This window comes from Canis lupus, chromosome 1 (genome assembly GCF_048164855.1).
Source record: "Canis lupus baileyi chromosome 1, mCanLup2.hap1, whole genome shotgun sequence".
NCBI lineage: Eukaryota > Metazoa > Chordata > Mammalia > Carnivora > Canidae > Canis > Canis lupus.
This window is the reverse complement of record NC_132838.1, coordinates 113,613,134-113,634,957: the sequence shown is the minus strand read 5'-3', so window position 1 is coordinate 113,634,957 and position 21,824 is coordinate 113,613,134. Positions and strand designations below refer to the sequence as shown.

General features: G+C 53.6%; 1 protein-coding gene across 5 annotated transcripts in view; it reads left to right on the top strand.

Moving 5' to 3' along the window:
• LTBP4 (latent transforming growth factor beta binding protein 4) overlaps nucleotides 1-12,432 on the top strand; it is a 28,177-nt gene extending 15,745 nt beyond the window's left edge. For 3 of the 5 annotated variants that reach the window (XM_072777478.1, XM_072777461.1, XM_072777487.1), the window contains 17 exons: nucleotides 189-314; nucleotides 403-522; nucleotides 1,353-1,514; nucleotides 1,692-1,817; nucleotides 2,164-2,286; nucleotides 2,473-2,604; nucleotides 3,973-4,104; nucleotides 4,184-4,309; nucleotides 5,880-6,026; nucleotides 6,780-7,046; nucleotides 7,333-7,404; nucleotides 7,704-7,832; nucleotides 8,027-8,173; nucleotides 9,171-9,323; nucleotides 9,980-10,360; nucleotides 10,742-10,894; nucleotides 12,005-12,432. In XM_072777478.1, coding sequence (XP_072633579.1) covers nucleotides 189-314; nucleotides 403-522; nucleotides 1,353-1,514; nucleotides 1,692-1,817; nucleotides 2,164-2,286; nucleotides 2,473-2,604; nucleotides 3,973-4,104; nucleotides 4,184-4,309; nucleotides 5,880-6,026; nucleotides 6,780-7,046; nucleotides 7,333-7,404; nucleotides 7,704-7,832; nucleotides 8,027-8,173; nucleotides 9,171-9,323; nucleotides 9,980-10,360; nucleotides 10,742-10,894; nucleotides 12,005-12,159 — 2,651 coding nt within the window. In that variant the 3' untranslated portion in view covers nucleotides 12,160-12,432. The remainder of the gene's footprint in view (nucleotides 1-188; nucleotides 315-402; nucleotides 523-1,352; nucleotides 1,515-1,691; nucleotides 1,818-2,163; nucleotides 2,287-2,472; nucleotides 2,605-3,972; nucleotides 4,105-4,183; nucleotides 4,310-5,879; nucleotides 6,027-6,779; nucleotides 7,047-7,332; nucleotides 7,405-7,703; nucleotides 7,833-8,026; nucleotides 8,174-9,170; nucleotides 9,324-9,979; nucleotides 10,361-10,741; nucleotides 10,895-12,004) is intronic. The other 2 variants (XM_072777469.1, XM_072777494.1) reach the window with 1 other exon arrangement.
• Nucleotides 12,433-21,824: the final 9,392 nt, after the last annotated feature.

The following is a 21,824-nucleotide window of genomic DNA, read 5'->3' as shown; positions in this document are numbered from 1 at the left end:
AGCTTCACCCTGGCAGCTGGACAGACCATTAGTGGGGGAACAGAGAAGGAGTCTGTACTCCCGGGAGGTGGGATGAGCCTGGCCCAAGAGACTGCCTCCAGACTGGAATGTTGGGGTAGATGGTGATAGCAGTGGGGATGATTGGGTCCAGGCCCCTTTCTCAGCCCCACTGGTTCCCTCTTCCCCAGATGTGGATGAGTGTGCCCGAACCCCCCCGCCCTGCGCCTATGGCCGGTGTGAGAACACAGAAGGTGGCTTCCAGTGCGTCTGCCCCACAGGCTTCCAACCCAACGCGGCTGGCTCCGAGTGCGAGGGTGAGGCCGGGGAGGGAGGGAGGAGTGTGGATGGGTGAGGGAGGCTTTGGGCTGCTCCTTCAAAGCCACCTTTTCCCCTGCTCCCCAGATGTGGATGAGTGTGAGAATCACCTGGCATGTCCTGGGCAGGAGTGTGTGAACTCGCCCGGCTCCTTCCAGTGCAGGGCCTGTCCTGCTGGCCACCACCTGCAGCATGGCCGGTGCACTGGTGAGACCAAGCCCTGGCTATGACCTTAGACCCGCATCATGACCCCTGACCTGGCCCTCAATCCCCTGGACCATGACCCCCAGCATCTGACTGTGACTCGACTTAGATTATGGGTCCATGACCCATATTGCAATCCCTAATCTGGACCTTGAATCTTGACCCTGAATGTGACTTCTGATTCTGTGACCCTCAACTTGACAGTGACATTTGACCCTATTTCTCCTGCTGATAAACCCTCCCCACAACCCTGAAAGCAGTTGTAAACCTTCTGATCCTAACTGTCCCTTGACCTTGAATGTGACCTGTGACCCCTGAACCTGACTGACATTTGACCTAGCCATAATTCCTCCTATAACCCCTGACTCTCTGTGACCTTTGATCCTGTCTCTCTCACTGCCCCTGCCCATTCTCAGAATAACCATCTCTGGGGCCTGAGTGGGTTCATGACCCCTGGCCCTGACCCCCAACTTGAGGCAGAATTCTGGACCCTGTTACCCATGACCCAAATTGGCCTCAGATGCCAGTCATCGACTCTAACCCTGATTCGGCAGAATGCCACAATATCCTGGTTTATAACACCTGACCTGTTACCCTGATTAATTTCTGACCCCAGTCCTAGTCCAGAGGCCCTTCACTGATTCCAGGATCCTGGCATAGGGAGTTCCCAGAAATCCGGACCCACAGGACACCCAGTTATGGTCCCTAGAATCAGGGACTCTTGGTCTCCCCCACTCACTTCTGCCACGGAGCCCAATATCCAACCCAAGACACTACCCACTCACTTCTCCAGACCCCTCAGCCCCAGGGGAGAATCCTTGCCGTGTCCCTAGACCGGACCCCTTCTGAAAGCCCGGTACCCACAGATGTGGACGAGTGCAGTTCGGGTGCCTCTTGCGGCCCCCATGGCCACTGCATCAACACGGAGGGCTCCTTCCGCTGCAGCTGTGCACCGGGCTACCGGGCGCCGGCGGGTCGGCCTGGGCCCTGCGCAGGTGAGCAGGAGGGGAGAGGTGGGCAGGGCGGGGTGGGGGTCGGGGAGCCTGGGAGTGGGGTCTGGGTTCTCGGGCAGAGCCTGCTGGGGTGATGGAAGCGAGACCAACAGGCTATGGGTGGGGCTTGCGGGCGGAGCTGCCCTTTGGGCGACGACCCCGACCACTCCTGCACCCTAGACGTGAACGAGTGCCTGGAGGGCGATTTCTGTTTCCCCCACGGCGAGTGCCTCAACACCGACGGCTCCTTTGCCTGCACCTGCGCCCCGGGCTACCGGCCCGGACCCCGCGGAGCCTCTTGCCTCGGTCGGTACCCGAGCTGGGCCTGGAGCGGGAAAGCGTGGGCTTACCCCAAGAAAATCCGGACTGGGAGAGGGTGGCGGGCGGAGTCTGAATTCTTGGACGGAGGTCTCAAAGCCACGGGGTCTAAGCCGGGCTGGTGGAGCCTCCTGGCGGCGGCCGGGGAGGGGCGGGGCCTGGGCCGCCTGGGGCGGGGCTTGAGGGGAAGGCGGGGCCTGCGGTGGGCGGGGAAACGGGGGGCGGCCTCAGCCAGGGGGCGGGAGGGGGAGGGGGCGGGGGAGGGCGGCGGAGGGGCTAGGCCTGCAAGGCTGAGCGGCGGCGGGGCACCGCGGTCTCGGACGCTGTCCCGCAGACGTGGACGAGTGCAGCGAGGAGGACCTCTGCCAGAGCGGCATCTGTACCAACACCGACGGCTCCTTCGAGTGCGTCTGTCCTCCGGGACATCGCGCCGGCCCCGACCTGGCCTCCTGCCTCGGTGAGGCCCCCGCCGCGGGATCCCTGCCCTCGGCCTCCCCTTCTCTCGCACTCATCTGCCCTCCGCTGCCTGCCCCCTTCCCCCCTTCCGACTCTCCACTCCCTTCCTTAACTCCCTCAACTTGTTCTCCTTTGCCTCCCAGCCTCCCCGGCTTCCCCCATTTGACTGCTCTGCCTCCTTCCTCAGACGTGGACGAATGTCGCGAGCGGGGCCCGGCCCTGTGCGGCTCCCAGCGTTGTGAGAATTCCCCCGGCTCCTACCGCTGTGTCCGAGACTGCGAGCCCGGCTACCACGCGGGCCCCGAGGGCACCTGTGACGGTGAGACTCCTCTCCTCCCTCACCCCTGGCCCTGGGACAAGTGGCTGGAGTCAGCTCCCTGAGGGGTGGAGGAGGAGCACCCTGCCTTCCAGCCTTGAGGGGAGGGAAGGAGCCCCCAACTGACGCTCTTAACCGTGTCCCCCTCTCTATGGTGCAAATAAGCCACCATTGTGCCCTTGCATCCCCCCCGGGAGGTGAGCTGGGAGGAGAGGAGGAAGACCCTTCCAGAGCAGCCCATGCGCCTCTGCTGCTCTAGCACGGTCTGCATTTTAGGCTATACCCCAGTAAGACATCCCCAGGCAGAGCAGTTAGTTAGCGTTCTGTGCTTTCCCCAGTTTTCAGACTTCTCCAGCCCTTGGGAACGGGTACAGTAGGGGTGGCCAGTGTCCTTGCTTCACACCCACCCTTGTCTGGTCGTCTTGTTCCTCACACCTTCCCATTCCAATCAACGCAGGGCACCCCACCCCACCCCGGCACCCTAATCTCTTGCCTGATTTCTCCACCAGGCTCCCAAAGACTACTGATGAGACAGGAGGCTGGGGCTAATCTAAGATTTGTTTTTGCCTAGTGTGTGGGTCAGTGTGGGTCAGCATTTTGGGGAACAAATGGAATGACTGTGGGCTGGCTATCTTTGGCTCTCTAGCTGCCAGACCTCTGATCCATGGAAGCCCCGTTTCAAGGGACCTCATTCATTAATTCCACAAGAATTTGTTAATCACCTACTGTGTGCCAGACACTGGGGGGTACTATAGGCAAGGGGTCAAACAAAATCCCGCTCTCATGGAGCCAATGGTGGGGAAGGGAGACAGGTGGGAAGAGATAGACAATAAACATGTAAATAAACTCAAGGTTCATTCAGCAGTTTGGAGGCACCTACTGTGTGTCAAGCACAGTTCTATACCCTGGGGATACGGGGTGGGGGGGGGGGACGGACAAGATAGACACATGTCCCTGCATTGTGGAGGGGGATGGTGGTGTACCAAGAAATACATGGATAATATAATATCAAGTTTAGGAAGGAAAATAGAGCAGGATAAATGGACAGAGATGACAGGGCAGTGGGGGGAAGGGGTGCTGGGAGGGCTTTACCTAGACACTAGTGAAGTGAGAGAGGGAGCCACGCAGATAGCTGCAGGAAGAGTGATCCTGACAGAGGCAACAGCAAGTATAAAGGCCCTGAGGAGGGACCACATTTAGACTATGTGAGAAATGGCAGGGAGACTTTAAGCGTCTCAACACTTTAGAAGCTCAGACTCCTAGAATATCAGGTTTATAGACTTCTCAGGCATGGGAACTGGAAGCAGCCTCAGGAACTTGTGAATCCAGCCCTGCGACTCCCCTCCCCTCCCTCACCCCACTCTTTTGCAGATGTGGATGAGTGCCAAGAATATGGCTCAGCGATTTGTGGAGCCCAGCGCTGTGAGAACACCCCTGGCTCCTACCGCTGCACACCAGCCTGTGACCCTGGCTATCAGCCCACGCCAGGGGGCGGCTGCCAGGGTAGGTGTCCATCAGGCTTTGGGTGAGATGTGGAGGGGATAGAAGGCTCAGCAATGGCCTGACTGTCTGGTGGTTGCAGATGTGGACGAGTGCCGGAATCGATCCTTCTGCGGGGCCCATGCCGTGTGCCAGAACCTGCCTGGCTCCTTCCAGTGCCTCTGTGACCAGGGATACGAGGGGGCCAGGGACGGGCGTCACTGCGTGGGTACGGGGCTCCCGGGGGTGGGTTTGGCTGGAGGGTGGGGAAGAGGTTGGTCAGGCCCTGTTCCTCTCCAAAGCCCTGAACAAATGTGAATTGACATTTGGTGTGAACAAATGTGAACACACACATTAGCCTATGGAATTTAGACCTTACATCATTTCCATATCAGTCAGGAATCTCTTGTTTGCAAGCAAGAGAAACCCTATTCATTCAGATCTTGTTTGGGGGAGAGCTTAAAAAAATACATGCATAAAATGTAGAAAATGCACACTAATCTTTTTTTTTGAATGCACACTAATTTTAAGTGTACATAAACATTTTCTTTTTCCCCAATGTTTTTTTTTTTTTTAAGATTTTATTTATTTATTCATGAGAATACACAGAGAGGAGAGAGAGAGAGGCAGAGACACAGGCAGAGAGAGAAGCAGGCTCCATGCAGGGAGCCCATTGTGGGACTCAATCCCCGGTCTCTAGGATCACGCCCTGGGCTGAAGGCGGCGCTAAACCGCTGAGCCACCTGGGCTGCCCCTTCCCCCATGTTTTGTGATGAAAGTTTCTAAACATACAGCAAATTGAAAGACAATACAATGAATTCCACACACCCATGATCTATATTCCATTATCATTATTTTATTATACTTATCTCACATAGCTGTCTGTAATCCACCTTATTTCTGGGATCGGCTTAAATTTAAGTTGTAGGCATCAGTACACTTCTCTCTAAATTCTTCAGTCTACATAGTATTAACTAGAGTCCAGTAGGTGTTTTCTATTTTCATTTGAGGTTCAATTTACCTACAGTGAGCTGTGTGAATCTTAGTTATATATACATATATTTTTTAAGTAGGCTCCACACCCATCTTGGAGCCCAACACAAGGCTTGAACTCAAGACCCTGAGATCCAGACCTGAACTGAGATCAAGAGTCAGATGCTTAACCGACTGAGCCACCAAGGAGCCCCAGTTATATATTCTTTTAATTTTGACAAATTCCAACACAACAGGCTTTGTTTCCTTGAAAAGAATTAAAACAGTGACATGCTAGAATATGTTTGAACTTGAGGCATACTTGGATCCAGGGATTCCAACAAGGCTAGCTGTCTCCCTCTCTCAGCTCTGCTTTCCTCTGTTGTATTTATTTTCAGGCAGACTCTTTTCACATGACAAAGAAGGCCCTAGCACTTGCGGACTAACATCCTTAGCCTGGCAACCCTTGAACTAAAAAGGGAGGCTCTTTGATATTTCTAGCAAAAGTGCCAGGCCTGGCTTTGGCCCAGCTTGGTCACCACCTGTCTCTCAGAGCCAGAGAAATACAGTAATCTGGTTGGCCATGCCTGGGACTTGTGTCCACCCCTCGAAGTAGATTTAGCCCTACTCAAAAATACACGAGTTGAAAATGGAAGATCAAAGGGCTCCCAAGGGAAATTCAGGGTTTGTCACCAAAAGATAGTGAATGATGGGGTCTAGGTGACTAAAAATACCCATTATTTTTGGATATTTCAGACTTTTAGAGTTTTAGGATCACAGACATTTGCAACCATTGACTTTCCCTCCCCTTTGTCTCTTGCTCACAGATGTGAATGAATGTGAAACGCTACAGGGTGTGTGTGGAGCTGCCCTGTGTGAGAATGTCGAAGGCTCCTTCCTCTGTGTCTGCCCCACCAGCCCTGAGGAGTTTGACCCCATGACTGGACGTTGTGTTCCCCCACGAACTTCTCCTGGTAAGACTCATGTGTCTATTTAACTTATGGCTGCAGGGCTTACAGGAAAATGATGTGGTCTAACCATTCTGGGCTTGGACAGCTGCCATCAGTTAAATGTTGTTGTTTTAAATAGCAATAAACAGGGGATCCCTGGGTGGCGCAGCGGTTTGGCGCCTGCCTTTGGCCCAGGGCGCGATCCTGGGGACCCGGGATCGAGTCCCACATCGGGCTCCTGGTGCATGGAGCCTGCTTCTCCCTCTGCCTGTGTCTCTGCCTCTCTCTCTCTCTGTGACTATCATAAATAAATAAAAAATTAAAAAAAATAAATAAATAGCAATAAACAATAGAGAACACATGGGTGGTAGGACTCCGTGTCAGCCCTGTCCCTGACTCTACCAGATTCTTTTATTCAGCAGATGTTCACAGGGCATCCACTATGTTTAGGCCCTGGGTACTAGGGACACAGTGGTGACCAGGAGAGACCACTGTCTTTAAGGGGCTCACAGTCCAGAAGGGGGCAGGCAGAGATATCACCAGATAGCGACAACCAGAGAAATCAGGGCTGGAAGGAGGAAATCCAGGCGAGAGGGAACAAGGCCGTGATGGGGGAGAAGACAGAGGGAGAGATGCAGAAATGGCAAGAGGTGAGAATGGGAGAGACAAGGATAGATGGTGAGAGGTGTGGAGTCTGGTTCTGCCTCAGTTTCCCCATCTATAACATGGGGGTGGGAGGCTCAGCCCACACTGGGCTAAAGCCCCTTGCTTCCCCAGGCACATTCCCCGGCTCACAGCCCCAGGCACCTGCCAGCCCAGGTCTGCCTGCCCGGCCACCTCCACCATCCCCACCCCGCCGGCCCAGCCCACCCAGACAGGGCCCTGTGGGCAGTGGGCGCCGGGAGTGCTACTTTGACACGGCGGCTCCGGATGCATGTGACAACATCCTGGCACGGAATGTGACATGGCAAGAGTGCTGCTGCACCGTGGGTGAGGGCTGGGGCAGCGGCTGCCGCATCCAGCAGTGCCCCAGCACCGAGACAGGTGGGCATGGGCTACTGGGTGGACAGAGGGCTGAGGGTTTGGGTAGAAAGAGGTGAGCATGGGACTGGGACAGGGGACACATTTGGACATGAGCTGGGGTCCTGGGTACTGCAAGGGCAAGATCAAGCTGCCAGTCAGGTGGGTATGAGGCTGAGAGGTGGACACAAACAGGCAGGGGGCCCAAAAACTTGGGTGATGAGGGGTAAGTGGTCAGGGGGCAAGAGTAAGGCCAGGGCGGGGGCCGGTTGTTGAGGGTGTCTGGGCTTAGCCTTGTGTCTGTGTGCAGCCGAGTACCAGTCACTGTGCCCCCACGGCCGGGGCTACCTGGCACCGAGCGGAGACCTGAGCCTCCGGAGGGGTAAGGCCAGACTTCGAGCCCCACTGCTCCTCAGGCCCCAGGCCCAGCTCCATCTCACCCTTGGCCCTGTTTTCTCTCTCACCCTCTTTCTGTCTCCCCCATTCCTCCCACCCGCTCTGTCTCTCTACCGCCACCTCTCCCTATCTCTCCACCTCTGGGTCTCTGTCACCACCTTTGGGGTCCCTCTCTTCTCTGGTCAAGCCCTGGAGCCACACATTCCCCCCATCCGGCCGCCCCACACCCTGGCCCGCCCCCCTCTCTCTTGGTGTGGGGCGCCTTTCTGACCATCCTTCCCGCAGACGTGGACGAGTGCCAGCTCTTCCGAGACCAGGTGTGCAAGAGCGGCGTGTGCGTGAACACGGCCCCAGGCTACTCATGTTATTGCAGCAACGGCTACTACTACCATGCCCAGCGACTGGAGTGCGTCGGTAGGAGCCTCCCTCCACTTCCTTGTTTACCCCGCCCCCCACGCTCTACCCCGCCAGCCCCTCTCCGGAATGCGGCCACCGCCAGCAGGAAGTCCTCCTGGAGTCTAGACTCCATCCATCACACTGTTAACGCGCTGGGGAAGTGGGAAAGGATAGAGGGCTGCCTCCTAACCGCTTCCTCCTCGCCTCCCTAGATAATGACGAGTGCGCGGACGAGGAGCCGGCGTGTGAGGGCGGCAGCTGCGTCAACACCGTGGGCTCCTATCACTGCACGTGCGAGCCCCCGCTGGTGCTGGACGGCTCCCGGCGCCGCTGCGTCTCCAACGAGAGCCAGAGCCTCGGTAGCCCCGCCCCCGGGCCCGCCCCGCCCCCGCCCCGGGCCGGCCCCGCCCCCGGGGCCCTACCCTGCCCAAGGCTCGGCCCCGCCCCCTCACGCCCCGTTTCCTCGCCGAGTCTGAAGCTCAGGGGCGGGCGGGCCTGGTGGGCAGGGTTCTCCCGGAGGAAAGGTTCCAGAGGAGCCTGCCGCTTGCTGGCCGTGCGTCCCTGCACGTGGCGGATAGCCTCTGGGCCCCCGGCTTCCGTTCGGCACACTGGGTGCGCTGGCGATTGCCTCTTACAGGGTGGCCCAGGGGGATTTTATTTCAGGACCCTATGGGACCTGGTCTTACTAAGTTCTAAAGCTGTGCTTCCTGCTATTATTTCCCTGTGTGTCTCTGTCTCTTACCACCTCTCTGGGATGTCTGTCTTTAGGTTTGTTCTCTGAATTTCTGCCACCCTCTGAGTCCTTGTTTCTAGGTCTGTTTTTTTTGTTGTTGTTGTTGTTGTTTATTTGTTGTTGTTTTGGTCTCTCTGAATCATTGGTTTCCTGTTTTTCATGGAGTCTCTTGACTCTTGGGATGTGTTTGTCTCTATCTCTTTGGGTCTTTTCTTTTTGCCCACTGGCCCAAACTCCTTTGTTTTTCCACTTTCTGTTCTTACACACACACACACACACACACACACACCCCAAACACCCTGAGACTTCATTCAAACAATGCTCAGAGAAGAAAAAGCGACTGCCCCAGGTCCCAGAGCCCTTCAGAGGCTGGGCGTGGAGAGAACCCTTTCAGACCCTCTCTCCCAGCCACTGGACCCCTTCTGTTTTCTCCTCCTATATGACAGCCTCATGCCAGACCAAGCTCACACTTACCTGGCACTACCTCAGAGGGCTCCTGGGAGTCAGATCACAGCTGAGGAGAAGCACCTGGTGTTAGGCATCAGGTGGCTGGACTGCTCTCAGCATTTGGGAGGACCCGATCCCACTTGTCCCACCCTGATGCATGCTGTCTCTGCCCTCAGATGACAATCTGGGAGTGTGCTGGCAGGAAGTAGGAGCTGACCTCGTGTGTAGCCGCCCCCGGCTGGACCGCCAGGCCACCTATACAGAGTGCTGCTGCCTCTACGGAGAGGCCTGGGGAATGGACTGTGCCCTCTGCCCTGCCCAGGACTCAGGTACTGCCATCTGCCTGGGCCACACTCAGGCTTAGATAGCTCCCTTAGGAGCCCATAACTCCTCCCAAATCCTGGACCCTTAGACTTCAAATACCAGTTGCTCAGACCCCACCGTCCTGGCCCACAGATCTCCAAATCCCAGTGTATTAGACACTCACTTCCAGGTGCCTAAGACCCCAAAGCATAACCCCAGAGATCCCCAAAAGCTTGGCTCTTAAAACCCTTGAGTCCACCTTGGGAACTCAGCCCCAGGCCTTAAACCCTGGTCCTTGGTCCTCAGACCTCCAGGTCCTCTGTCTCAGATCCCCTCCTGTGCATCCTGGCCCCTTAGGCCCCCAGTAGCAGTTCCTGGTACTCCCCAGCTCTGGTCCCTAAAACACCCCCATCTTATTTCTCTAGGTCCCTAGTCTAAGATTCTATGGTTCCCCCAAATTCCAGCACTTAGGAGTTTCAGTATCAGCCCTCGGCCTCCTAATCCTTGCTCCAGAACCCCTGATCCTGACCCCACCATCCCAGCCCCTCTCTTTGAAGCCCCTCCCATGCTTCAGCCCAAGCCCCTCCTCACTCCTCTGGGAGCCGTTCCCCACACAACAGACATGAGTGGTGGGTGCTGAGGCAAGCCAGGGCTAACCATGAGGCTCTGCTCCTATTTACAGATGACTTTGAGGCCCTGTGCAACGTGCTACGCCCGCCAGCATATGGTCCCCCGAGACCAGGTGGCTTTGGACTCCCTTATGAATATGGCCCTGACCTGGGTCCACCCTACCAGGGCCTTCCCTATGGGCCTGAGTTGTACCCACCACCTGTGCTACCCTACGACCCCTACCCACCACCTCCTGGGCCCTTTGCCCGCCGGGAGGCCCCATACGGAGCACCACCCTATGACATGCCAGACTTTGAAGACGACGGTGGCCCCTATGGTGAATCTGAGGCTGCGGCGCCACCTGGCCCAGGAACCCGCTGGCGCTATCGGTCCCGCGACACCCGGGGCTCCTTCCCAGAACCCGAGGAGTCACCTGAAGGGGGAAGCTATCCTGGTGAGCACTGCGGGCAAGCCGATGTAGGCTGAGATGAAGAGTTAGGGGTGCACAGGGGTGGAGACAGGGAGGAGGGGGAGGGAAAGAGAGTGAGACCCAGAAACAAAAAGAAACCAGGGGTGAAGATTGGCTCAGAAAGACGGGAAAACACAGATACAGTCAGAGTGAGCGACGAAGCAGCACAGAAACACACCTGCAGACCGAGAAAGAGGACAGGGAGAAGAGCAGAGCCAGGGAAACCTGGCCGCATAGCGCCCCCGACAGCCCCGGAGCGGGCCGCACAGTTTAGGAGAGGTTACAGGCCAGGGGCGACCCCACGGTGGGGGTTTAAACCATGGAAGGCAGAGACCCTGAACCATGGAGTCCCCGCATTCTCCGCAGGCACCCTGTCCGGGCCCTATGAGGGACTGGAGGCGGAGGAGTGCGGGATCCTGGACGGCTGTGCCCACGGCCGCTGCGTGCGCGTCCCCGAGGGCTTCACCTGCGACTGCTTCACCGGCTACCGCCTGGACATGACCCGCATGGCCTGCGTCGGTGAGGGGTGACCAGAGCCTGCCTGCACCGGCAGAGGGTGGAAGCCCTGACTGAGTGGTGGGGGTGGGGGTGGGGGTGGGGGGGTTAGAGGGGCTGGTCAGAGACGTTGAGGGGTGTCCAGGGGTCCGGCCAGACCAGAGGGAACAGGAAATAACTCCTGCACAGGGACGGGGCTTGCCAGCAAAAAGTGAGGCCAGGGTGAGAGCTTGACCTCAGGGACCCGGGCTGGGCTTGAAGCAGAGCTGAGGAATCCTGTAGAATCCTGCGGTGCTGATGTCTAAGGACCCCCGTGCTACCTGGGGCAATTTGCTTGACCGCTTTGGGGAGCTTCAGTCTTCTCGTCTGTAGAATGGGAATATGTGTCATGCTGCCTAGTTTAGACAGTAGTAAAGCAAAGTGGCTACGATCAAAGACTCTGGGGGAGTTGGACAGACCTCAGGCTCAGTCTAGCAACGTGCTGTGCGACCCTGGACAGGTCACTGTGCCTTTAGTTAATCTCATCCAAAAAAAAATGAGCCGAGTTGGAGAACTCATTCCATAGAGTTGTGACCATCATCGATACTGGTTTACAATGACACTGAGGCCTCCGTATAAATAAACCAAGGCTCGGAAAAGAGAACGAGTTTCCCAAGGACCCACAGCCAGGAAAGAGCAGGGGAGTGGGCACTCAGAGACCCCGAGAGCTGGTCTGGGAACTCACTGAGCTGAAGAGGGGCTTGTGGGATGTTGCACTGGTCCTCAGTTTGCCCATATGTAAATGGGATCACGTACCTACTGCCTAGGAGGATAAATACACGTGGTGTGCTTTAAATAACGCCTGGTACAGAGAAAGCATTGGTTGTGATAGCATCATCGGTATTATTTTCCTAACAAAACCCTAGCCACCTAGGGGCTACCATCCCCACCTCACAGAACACAGCTGCGGCACAGAGAGGCCAAGCCACCTGCCCGGGCTCACACAGCCAGCAGGGGGTGGCCGCGGGGCTGGATTCGACTCCAAGCAGGAGGCTCAGCGTTCGCACCCCTCGGCCCCGGAGGCCCCAGGGGTCAGAAGGGGGGGGCTCCAGGGCCCCCAGGCCTGAGCAGCGCCCCCTGTACCTCCTAATGCAGACATCAACGAGTGTGACGAGGCCGAGGCCGCCTCCCCGCTCTGTGTCAACGCACGCTGCGTCAACACCGATGGCTCCTTCCGCTGCGTCTGCCGCCCGGGGTTCGCACCGTCGCACCAGCCGCACCACTGCACGCCCGCCCGGCCGCGGGCCTGAGCCTCGGCGGCCCCAGGCTCTTTGCTCGGCGCCTGCGCCCGCGGGTCCCCGCCGCCGCGCACCCTCCCGTCCGCTTGCGCCCAGGAGCGCCGGGTGCCTGCGGGGCAGAGAGGAGGGACCCGAACCATGGAAGGGGCGAGGCCCCTCGCTGCCCCTGCCGCCCTGGCCCGTCCTGCCGACGCCGCGGGGCCCCGGGACTAGCCCACCGCCCCTTCACGTTCCCTCTCCTTTTTATAAAAAATTTCAATTAAAAAACACCTATTTTGTACCTTCTGCCTCTGTCTGCCTGTGTTTCTCAAAGTCTGGCTCCAGAGTTTGTTCTTGGAGCCACTAAATTACATCCTCTTTGCACCCTTGACTCAACCCCTGCCTGTGTCGCTTAGCCTGCCTCGGTTTCTGCCCTTTCCCTTCTATGTCCGTTTTTCTCTTTGTCTTTCTGTTTTCTCCCTCTTGTCTTTCTGCTTCCTTTTCTCGGCCCAGAGCTCTATGACACGGGGACATACTTTCTGTTTCTATGCCTTTAGTTTTTTCCTATCTCTCTTGTTTGCTTGGCTTGCTTTGTTTTTGAATTTTATTTATTTATTTGAAAGTGAGAGAGAGCACAAGCAGGAGGGGCACCAGAGGGGGAGGGACAAGCAGGCTCCCCGCTGAGCAGGGAGCCAGATGCAGGGCTCCATCCCAGGACCCTAGGATCTTAGCCCCAGCGGATGGCAGATGCTTAACTGACTCAGGCACGCAGGCGCCTCTTATCTGTTTTATTATCTCTCTAATCTCTGGAGAGATCCCCCCCTTGTGGAGACCTGCTTCCTCTTTTCTCAGCTAGAGGGGACCCTAGATTCCCCTTACTCCCCAAGGTCAAAAGCTATCCTGGGACAAGTGGGAGGTGGTGGGAGAAGGAGTCCCTGGAGAGATGGTCAGAGATCTGGATCTCCAGTTAGGAGTTGGCTGTGGCAGAGCAGGGAGTGGCAGTCCTGGTGGGTGGCCTGGTGTGCTAGGACATGTGGAAACAAAAGTGAGCTGTGTGCGTGTGATGTTCAAGTATCAAGCACAGACTTCCCTACCGCAGTGACCCCTGCCTACTTCCTGGCCATGGTGGTGGTGGTGGTCGGATGGAGTCCAAAAGAACAAAAAACAGCCTGGAAAGGCATAAGTTTAGGGTACAGGGAATGGGTGGGAGTGGAAGGGCTCATTGGGACTGAAACAAAACAACAAAATTCTCTACCTGAGTCTTTCTTCATCCACCTGTTAGTGTTAGGACCTCAAAGTCAAATGCTGCAGGCAAATGATGTTAAAGGGGAGCAGGTGCAGGATAAAACTGAAGTGCAAAGGTGAGGGACATTCTCCTCTAAGGGCTGGGGTGGATGGGTGGACAAGAAAGGGAAACATTCCTGTTTAAAATTATATCTTTTAGGGATCCCTGGGTGGCGCAGCGGTTTGGCGCCTGCCTTTGGCCCAGGGCGCGATCCTGGAGACCCGGGATCGAGTCCCACGTCGGGCTCCCGGTGCATGGAGCCTGCTTCTCCCTCTGCCTGTGTCTCTGCCTCTCTCTCTCTCTCTCTCTCTGTGTGACTATCATAAATAAATAAAAAATTAAAAAAATAAAATAAAATTATATCTTTTAAAAAAATTTTTTTAGAGATTTTATTTATTTATTCATGAGATAGAGAGAGAGAGGCAGAGACACAGACACGGGCAGAGGGAGAAACAGGCTCCATGCAGGGAACCTGACGTGGAACTCGATCCCAGGACTCCAGGATCACTCCCTGGGCTGAAGGGAGGCGCCAAACCACTGAGCCACTCAGGGATTCCCCCCCATAAAAGATTTTATTTATTTATTCATGAGAGACACACAGAGAGAGGCAGAGACACAGGCAGAGGGAGAAGCAGACTCCCTGTGGGGAGCCCGATGAGGGACTCTATCCTGGGACCCCAGGATCATGCCCTGAGCCAAAAGCAGACGCCCAACTGTTGAGCCACCCAGGCATTCCTTAACTTATATCTATATCTATATTTTATCCACCCCGTGGGGCATATCTAGCCCATGAGCCACCAGCAGTAGCACAGCACATACACTTCAAGCAGTGTCAGTGGGGGACAGGGGCTCCTTCTTGACCTGAGCCCCCACTACCTACGGCTGGAGCTTCAGAAGGATCCAGTTCCCAAGAGCCCCTGGTGCCACATGGAGGATCACACTAATAGTGTCTGCTCTACAGAAGCGTCAGTGGCAGTTACATAAATCGTTCTGTCAAGTGCTTAGAACGGCACCTGGCACATAGCAAGTGCTCAGTGACTGTTACAACTGTGGGCCTCTGGAGAAATGCTGAGCGTCGAGGCTGGTCAGCTGGTGAGGGCAGGCGGCTAGATCTTTACCTGCCCTGCCCCCTGGGTGACAGAGGAGGGCAGACTCTATCCCCTTCATAGGACAGTGAGGACCACCTACCAGAGCGCCTGGAAGAAAGCGAGCTCAGATCACAAGGGGCTCAAATCTCCACCAACTGGGAGATGGCTGCACAAATCCATACTAAAACCATTGAATTGTATAGTTTGTTTGTTTATTTATTTATTTATTTATTTATTCATGAGAGACAGAGAGAGAGAGAGAGGCAGACACAGGCAGAGGCAGAAGCAGACTCCTCCAAGGGAAACCGATGCAGGACTCGATCCCAGATCCTGGGATCACACCCTGAGTCGAAGGCAGACACTCAATTTGGGACACCTGCTGAGCCACCCAGGTGTCCCAAATTGTACACTTTTTTAAAAAATTTTTATTTATTTATGATAGTCACACAGAGAGAGAGAGAGGCAGAGACATAGGCAGAAAGAGAAGCAGGCTCCATGCAGGCTCCATGCACCAGGAGCCCGACGTGGGATTCGATCCCGGGTCTCCAGGATCGCGCCCTGGGCCAAAGGCAGGCGCTAAACCGTTGCGCCACCCAGGGATCCCCCAAATTGTACACTTTAATGAGTTAGTTGAATTGTAGCTCAAAAGCCATTAAAAAGGGGGGGGCATCCCGGGTGCCTCAGAGGTTTAGCGCCACATTTGGCCCAGGGTGGGATCCTGGAGATCCAAGATTGAGTCCTGCGTTGGGCTCCCTGCATGGGGCCTGCTTCTCCCCTTTGCCTGTGTCTCTGCCTCTCTCTCTGTGTCTTTTATGAATAAATAAATAAAATCTTTAAAAAGGGGGGGAACCTCTACAAAAGGGGTCAGGAAGTGATCCTCTAGTTCATACAGGTAACCCCACCCAAGAAGTGACCTTTATTTCATTTGTTCATTCAACAAATATTTTCTGTGGAATATCTACTTTGTTTTTTTTTTTATTTTTTTATTTTATTTTTTTTTTAAATTTTTATTTATTTATGATAGTCACAGAGAGAGAGAGAGAGAGAGAGGCAGAGACACAGGCAGAGGGAGAAGCAGGCTCCATGCACCGGGAGCCTGATGTGGGATTCGATCCCGGGTCTCTAGGATCGCGCCCTGGGCCAAAGGCAGGCGCCAAACCGCTGCGCTACCCAGGGATCCCTGTTTTTTTTTTTTTTTTTTAAGATTTATTTATTTATTCATTCAGAGAGAGTGAGAAAGAGGCAGAGACACAGGCAGAGGAAGAAGCAGGCTCCATGCAGAGCCTGACATGGGACTCGACCCTGGGTCTCCAGGATCGCACCCTGGACTGCAGGCAGCGCTAAACCGCTGCGCCACCGGGGCTGCCCGGAATATCTACTTTGTAATAAGTTGGGGTCACAAGCAAACTTTAACCCAGCCTTAGGGGGTGGGAGCTAGGAAGGGCTCTTGGAGGAGGCGATGTGTGAGCTGAGACCTAGGTGATGTGGGGAAATGAGCCAGATAAAGCAGTAGAGTGTTTGGGTGGTGAGAACATCTGTAAAGGTCTACAGGTAAGGAAGGCAGGTATCTTTTAACTGCCTCCTCCCCCCTCCCGCAGGTGTTTCAGTTCCTGTGCTGGACAGTGCTGGTGACGTTTTTGGTGCCAAAGAAATCCCTGGTTCCCTGCCTGCATGGAGCTCCAGTGAGGGACAGAGACATTGCCAGACATGGCAATCTATTCTTTTTTTTTTTTTTAAGATCTTATTTTTTAAAAATTATTTTATTTTTCTAAGATTTTTATTTATTTGACGCTGCAGAGTGGCAGGCAGGCAGGGGGAGAGGGAGAAGCAGGCTTCCTACCCAACAGACAACAGAGCCCTGGGATCGTGACCCGATTGGAAGGCAGACAACCAAGGACCCTGAGATTTTATTTATTTATTTGAGAGAGAGAAGGAGAGCACAAGCCGGGGGGGGGGGGGGGGGGGGGGAAGAAGCAAACTCTCCGCTGAGCAGGGACTCGATTCCAGGACCCTTGAATGATAACCCCAGCCAAAGGCAGTCACCTAACAGACTGAGCCACCCAGGTGCCCCGACAATCTTTTCTGGGGTAACAGAGGGCTCAGGACCCAGATGGGGAAGATCAGAGGCGGTGGATGCCCAGAGAAGGCACCTGACCCAGTCTGAGAGAACATCAGGGAAGGCTTCCTGGAAGAAGAGACAGGGTTCCAAACAGTCTGTGTTTGGGGTCGTAGGTCCCTTTGAGAATCTGTTGAAGCTTTGGACGTTCATGGAAGAAAAACACACAAGCAAACTAGGAACCCCATAATTCTCGTTCCCTCAAGCACCGCTGCCTGGAAGCCCACGTTCACCCCACCTAACCCTCACCCTCCCACGACCACCTTGCTGTTATAAAAGTCCGAGGAATGGGGACGGGGTGGGGGGCGGGCAACAGTGCGGGAAAACTTTGAGGTCAAATTCCGGCACCCCTCTCACCCCTCCCCTGAGGCCTGGAAGGTGTTCCAAGGCTCTAGCCTTTATCCTGCCTACATCCCCCGCACTAATCCTCGGCCCCGGCGCTGTGAGGCCCTTGGCACAAGTCGGGGACCAACGCATTCTCGTCTGGAATGTCCAGAGGGCAACAGTCCAAGCGGCCACCGCGCTCCCGGGACGAGCGCCACAGCGCCCCCTGACGGTCACCGCGCGCCGGCGCACCCCAAGCCGCTCGTGCCCCCTGGCGGCCGGTGCTCGCACGGTCATCGGAGACTCTCCGTCATCAGGGACTCCCCGCCCTCCGGTCTGCACAGTGGGGTCACGATCCAAGCAGGGCCGGGTATAATGGTTACACTCTTAATTAAACCTCAGATTTGATTTTTTTAAAGTGTGCCTGAATTGCAAGGATTGCAATCCGCTGCCATCCAAAATTTCAAGGATTACTACTAAAAAAAGTACAAACGGTGCATAGATTGGAAGCTAGTGGAGGGAAAAGAAAGGGTAAAAAAGCCTAAAACAAATCCAAACCAAATATACAGCCGCTTCAAAAAACCTAAATGAGGGCAGCCCTGGTGGCTTAACGGTTTGGCGCTGCCTTGGGCCCAGGGTGTGATCCCAGAGACCCAGGATGGAGTCCCCCATCGGGATCCCTGCATGGAGCCTGCTTCTCCCTCTGCCTGTGTTTCTGCCTCTCTCTGTGTGTGTCTCTCATGAATAAATAAATAAAATAAAAACCCTAAATGTGAGGGGGTGGGATGCATAGCAAAAGTGGGAGCAACAGAATCACAAAGTTAAAGGTAGAAGTCAGGGATGACTGAGCCCAGGTGGCTCAGTGGTTGAGCGTCGGCCTTTGGCGGGATCCAGGGGTCCTTTGATCGAGACCCACATCGGGCTCCCCGCAGGGAGTCTGCTTCTCCCTCTGCCTATGTCTCTGCCTCTCTCTGTGTGTCTCTCATGAATAAATAAATAAAATCTTAAAAATAAGAAGGTAGAAGTTAATAAGGTATATCCTAATCACAAACACAAAAGTGTATTCCGAGTCTAAACTCTTCTGACTGCCTCCACTGCTTCTACCTACCCCTCTGCCCTGCCCCTTAGGCTTCTCACTCCTGCCCCTGGGACTCCCAATACCCAAGTCAGATCAGATTCCTCCCCTGCTCAGAAACTGGCTCGATTTCACTCAGAGTAAAAGCCAGACTCACCACTGTGCCCCTAAGACTGCACCATCTGCTTCTTTTTCCCTGTCTGACCTCATTCTCCACGCCCCCCACCCCCACCCCCAGTTGCTCCTCTCTAGCCACACAGATCCTCTTGTTCCTTTAAAATACCAGACATGTTCTCCCTCAGGACCTTTGCACTGACTGTTCCGTCTGCCCAGAGGACTCTTTCCATTTGACACACTCCCTCATTACCAATGGAGAACGGACAAATAAACTGGGTACAGTCACACAACAGGTTCTGCAGTGAGAATTACCTCTGACTACCCGCGTTAATGAGACTGAATTTCACACGGTGTTGAGTGGAAAAAGCCCGACACTAAAGAGAGTGTATTTTCTGACTCCATTTACATGAAGCTCGAGGCAGGAAAGACCCATCAATTCAGCCAGACGTCACAATGATGGTGGCCTTGAGGGGAGGGGGCATGGCCTGAAAAGAGCCAGGAAGGAACTTCTTGGGGACTGGAGATGTTTCTTGGTCTGGAAGCCGATGGCACGAGTGTATTCAGTTGGTGAAAACTCACCCTGCTGTACACTGATGGTTTGGACTGTTTTGTATGTGTGTCTACTTCGATAACCAGTCAAAAAAAAAAAGAAAAAAGAAAAGAAAAAAGAACCTCCACCTTTCTCTCCTGCAACAGAAGCACATTTCCCCAGGGCTGATCCAGGCAGGCCCCACAGAGAACTCAGGGGCGGGTAGGGGCTCAGCCAGCTCAGCACTGGGGGTGTGAAGGGGAGGGATTGAGTTTCCAGAGGGATCCAGGGCCAGGGAGGTAAGGTTTCTGTGATGCTCTTGTCCTAAGTCCTGGGGTGGGGGTGGAGGCTTTGGAGAGTGCCTCCCCCTATAAGTGCTCAGAGCCCAGTGTCTGGAAGATGGGACTCAAAGGTGAGCCTTTCCTGTAAAGCAGCCATTGGAAATGCAACCTGTATTCTCTGCATGCACACACTCTCTCTGGTCTCTGTATTTCTTTCTTTCTTTCTTTTTGAGATTTTATTTATTCGTGAGAGACACACAGAGAGAGGCAGAGACATAGGCAGAGGGAGGAGAGCCCAATGCAGGACTTGATCCCAGAACCCCAGGATCATGACCTGAGCCAAAGGCAGACTCTCAACCACTGAGCCACTCAGGCGTCCCGCTGTCTGTGTTTCTGTCTCTCTCCCTCCCTCCCAGTCTCGCTCTCCTCAAGAAGAAAAAAACCCTCACAATTATTTCCATAAAGCTTTATTACATCAGACTGTAACCAAAAGACCCAAGTTCAAACTTTGAATCTTGCCATAAACTTTGAATAAACAGTAGTGTTTTTTTTCTTTTTTGTACTGTAATGTTTATTTTTAAATTCTTTTTTACTGGCATGATTTTATATATATGAGGTTCAAGAAAAGAAAATGTCCACTCTGCATTTTTTTGGTGGCCATTAATATTGTTCGTTTCATTTTCTGATTCTTACTGGAAATAATTTTGTCATATAGGGCATGAGGGCACTTGGCAGGCCTCTGTGATATCCCGTTGGACACGGAAGGGTGTGGTGTGATTTAGGAAGGGAGGGAGGGGAACTGGGTTGCAGGTGAAACAAAGGAAGCCTAGAGGCCAGGCAGGGACCCAGGTGGGCCAGCCCCTGGGGTCTCTGCTTGCTGGGAGTCTCACTGAAGAAACCACAGAACATAGTGTCTGGATGGCTTTGGGGAGAGAGGTGGGAGGGGCCCAGGAGTGCTGGGTGCTCTGCGCAGGCGCAGTGCCTGGATCAGGTGAGTTAGTCTAGGGTGCTGTAAATAAAGGAGGGGGACCTGGACGGCTCAGTGGTTGAGCGTCTGAATTCAGCTCAGGTCATGATCCCAGCGTCCTGGGATGGACTTGGCACATTGGATTCCCTGCAGGGAGCCTGCCTCTCCCTCTGCCTATGTCTCTGCCTCTCTCTGTATCTCTCATGAATAAATAAATGAAATCTTTAAATTAAAAAAAAAAAAAAAGAAGGAAAGGCAGGTCAGGGCCCACCCTCCCCCCATATCACTGAGAGCTTCCTGAGCACCTTCCTAACTCACTGGATCTTCATAGCCTCCACTTTATACATGGGAAACTGAGGCTCAGAGAGAGGAAGGCCCCAAGCTGGAGAGAGTGTACCTGGAGCCCAAGTCTCCTACCTAACCCAGTGCTTGGTAATCTTAAATAAGCTCAGGCCTTAAATCACCTCTGATTATTGCTTTCTCTCCCATTAGGGAAAGAAAATATGTACAGAAACATAAAAACCAAACATATTGACTACAAAGCCCAAGGGCATTTTGGGAGTGATTGAACTCCATGAATCCTGCTTCTGATGGTCATTAACATGACTCTGGATTTGTCAAAACTCATAGAACTGTACACATACCTACACACACACACACACACACACACACACACACACTTGACTTTCACTGTAAATAAGAATGTTAAAAAACTGAGAACAAGTGTGTCTGACTGGCTCAGTCGGTAGATCATGTGACCCTTGATCATGGGATCCTTTGACTGAGCCCCACTTTGGGAGTAGAGATTACAACAAATAAATAAATAAACCTAAAAAAAAAGAGAGAAAGAAATGTGTTAATTTCGTTAGATGTGATTAGGCATTGTAGTTATGTAAAGAAATATATCCCCTCTTTTATTATTTATTTTTTCAATTTTTAGAGATTTTTATTTATTTATTCATAGAGACACAGAGAGAGAGGCGGAGACACAGACAGAGGGAGAAGCAGGCTCCATGCAGGGAGCCTGATGTGGGACTCGATCCCAGATCTCTGGGATCAGGCCCTGGGCTGAAGGCGGCTCTAAACCACTGAGCCACCTGGGCTGCCCAATATATCACCCCCTTTTAGATGCTCTTTGTATTAAATAAGTGATGTCTGTCACTTGTATTTTTTTTTTTTTAAGTATTGAAACAATAGGGAGGGGAAAGAGGATGAAATGGCCAGAACGTTGATGATTCTTGAAGCTGGGTGATGGGCCCGTGTGGGTTTACTGTCTCTCCGTTTTTTGTTTTTGTATCTGGAAATGTTCATGATCTCAGTTACAATTTTTGAAAATAAAAGAGTTTCCAGACACTCAGCTGGCTCAGGGGAGAGTGCAACTCTTGATCTTGGGATTGTGAATTTGAGCCCCATGTTGGGTGTAGAGATTACTTAAAACTAAAATCTTGAAAAATACTAATAGTAGTTAACATTGCTTTAAAACAAAACAAAGCAAAACGCTTGTTGTCTGTTAAGCAAAATTTGGAAAATACAGAAAACTAGAAAGACAAAGATGCTTTGCCTGCAAATCGCACGTCACTACTGTAGTTAATATTTTGATGTATTTCCATTGAGTCTTTTGTATTTTATGCAGGCTTTAAGAAAATGTGTGTCTGTATTTTACATAACTGTGAGCAAATTGTTTATACAGCCCTACTTTTTCCCTTCTTAAAACGTAAGCTGTTCCCCTGTTAAAACATCTTTGTGTAAACACAATTTCTAATGTTTGCACGATGTTTACTCAACGAGGCAGCGTTGCCAGACATTGAAGCTGTTTCCAATTTCCTCCCATTATAAATAATGCCCCGATCCACATCCTCGGACGTCCCAGAAGCGGGACTCCTGGGCCAAAGGGTGCGGACCCTGGCAGCTCAGTC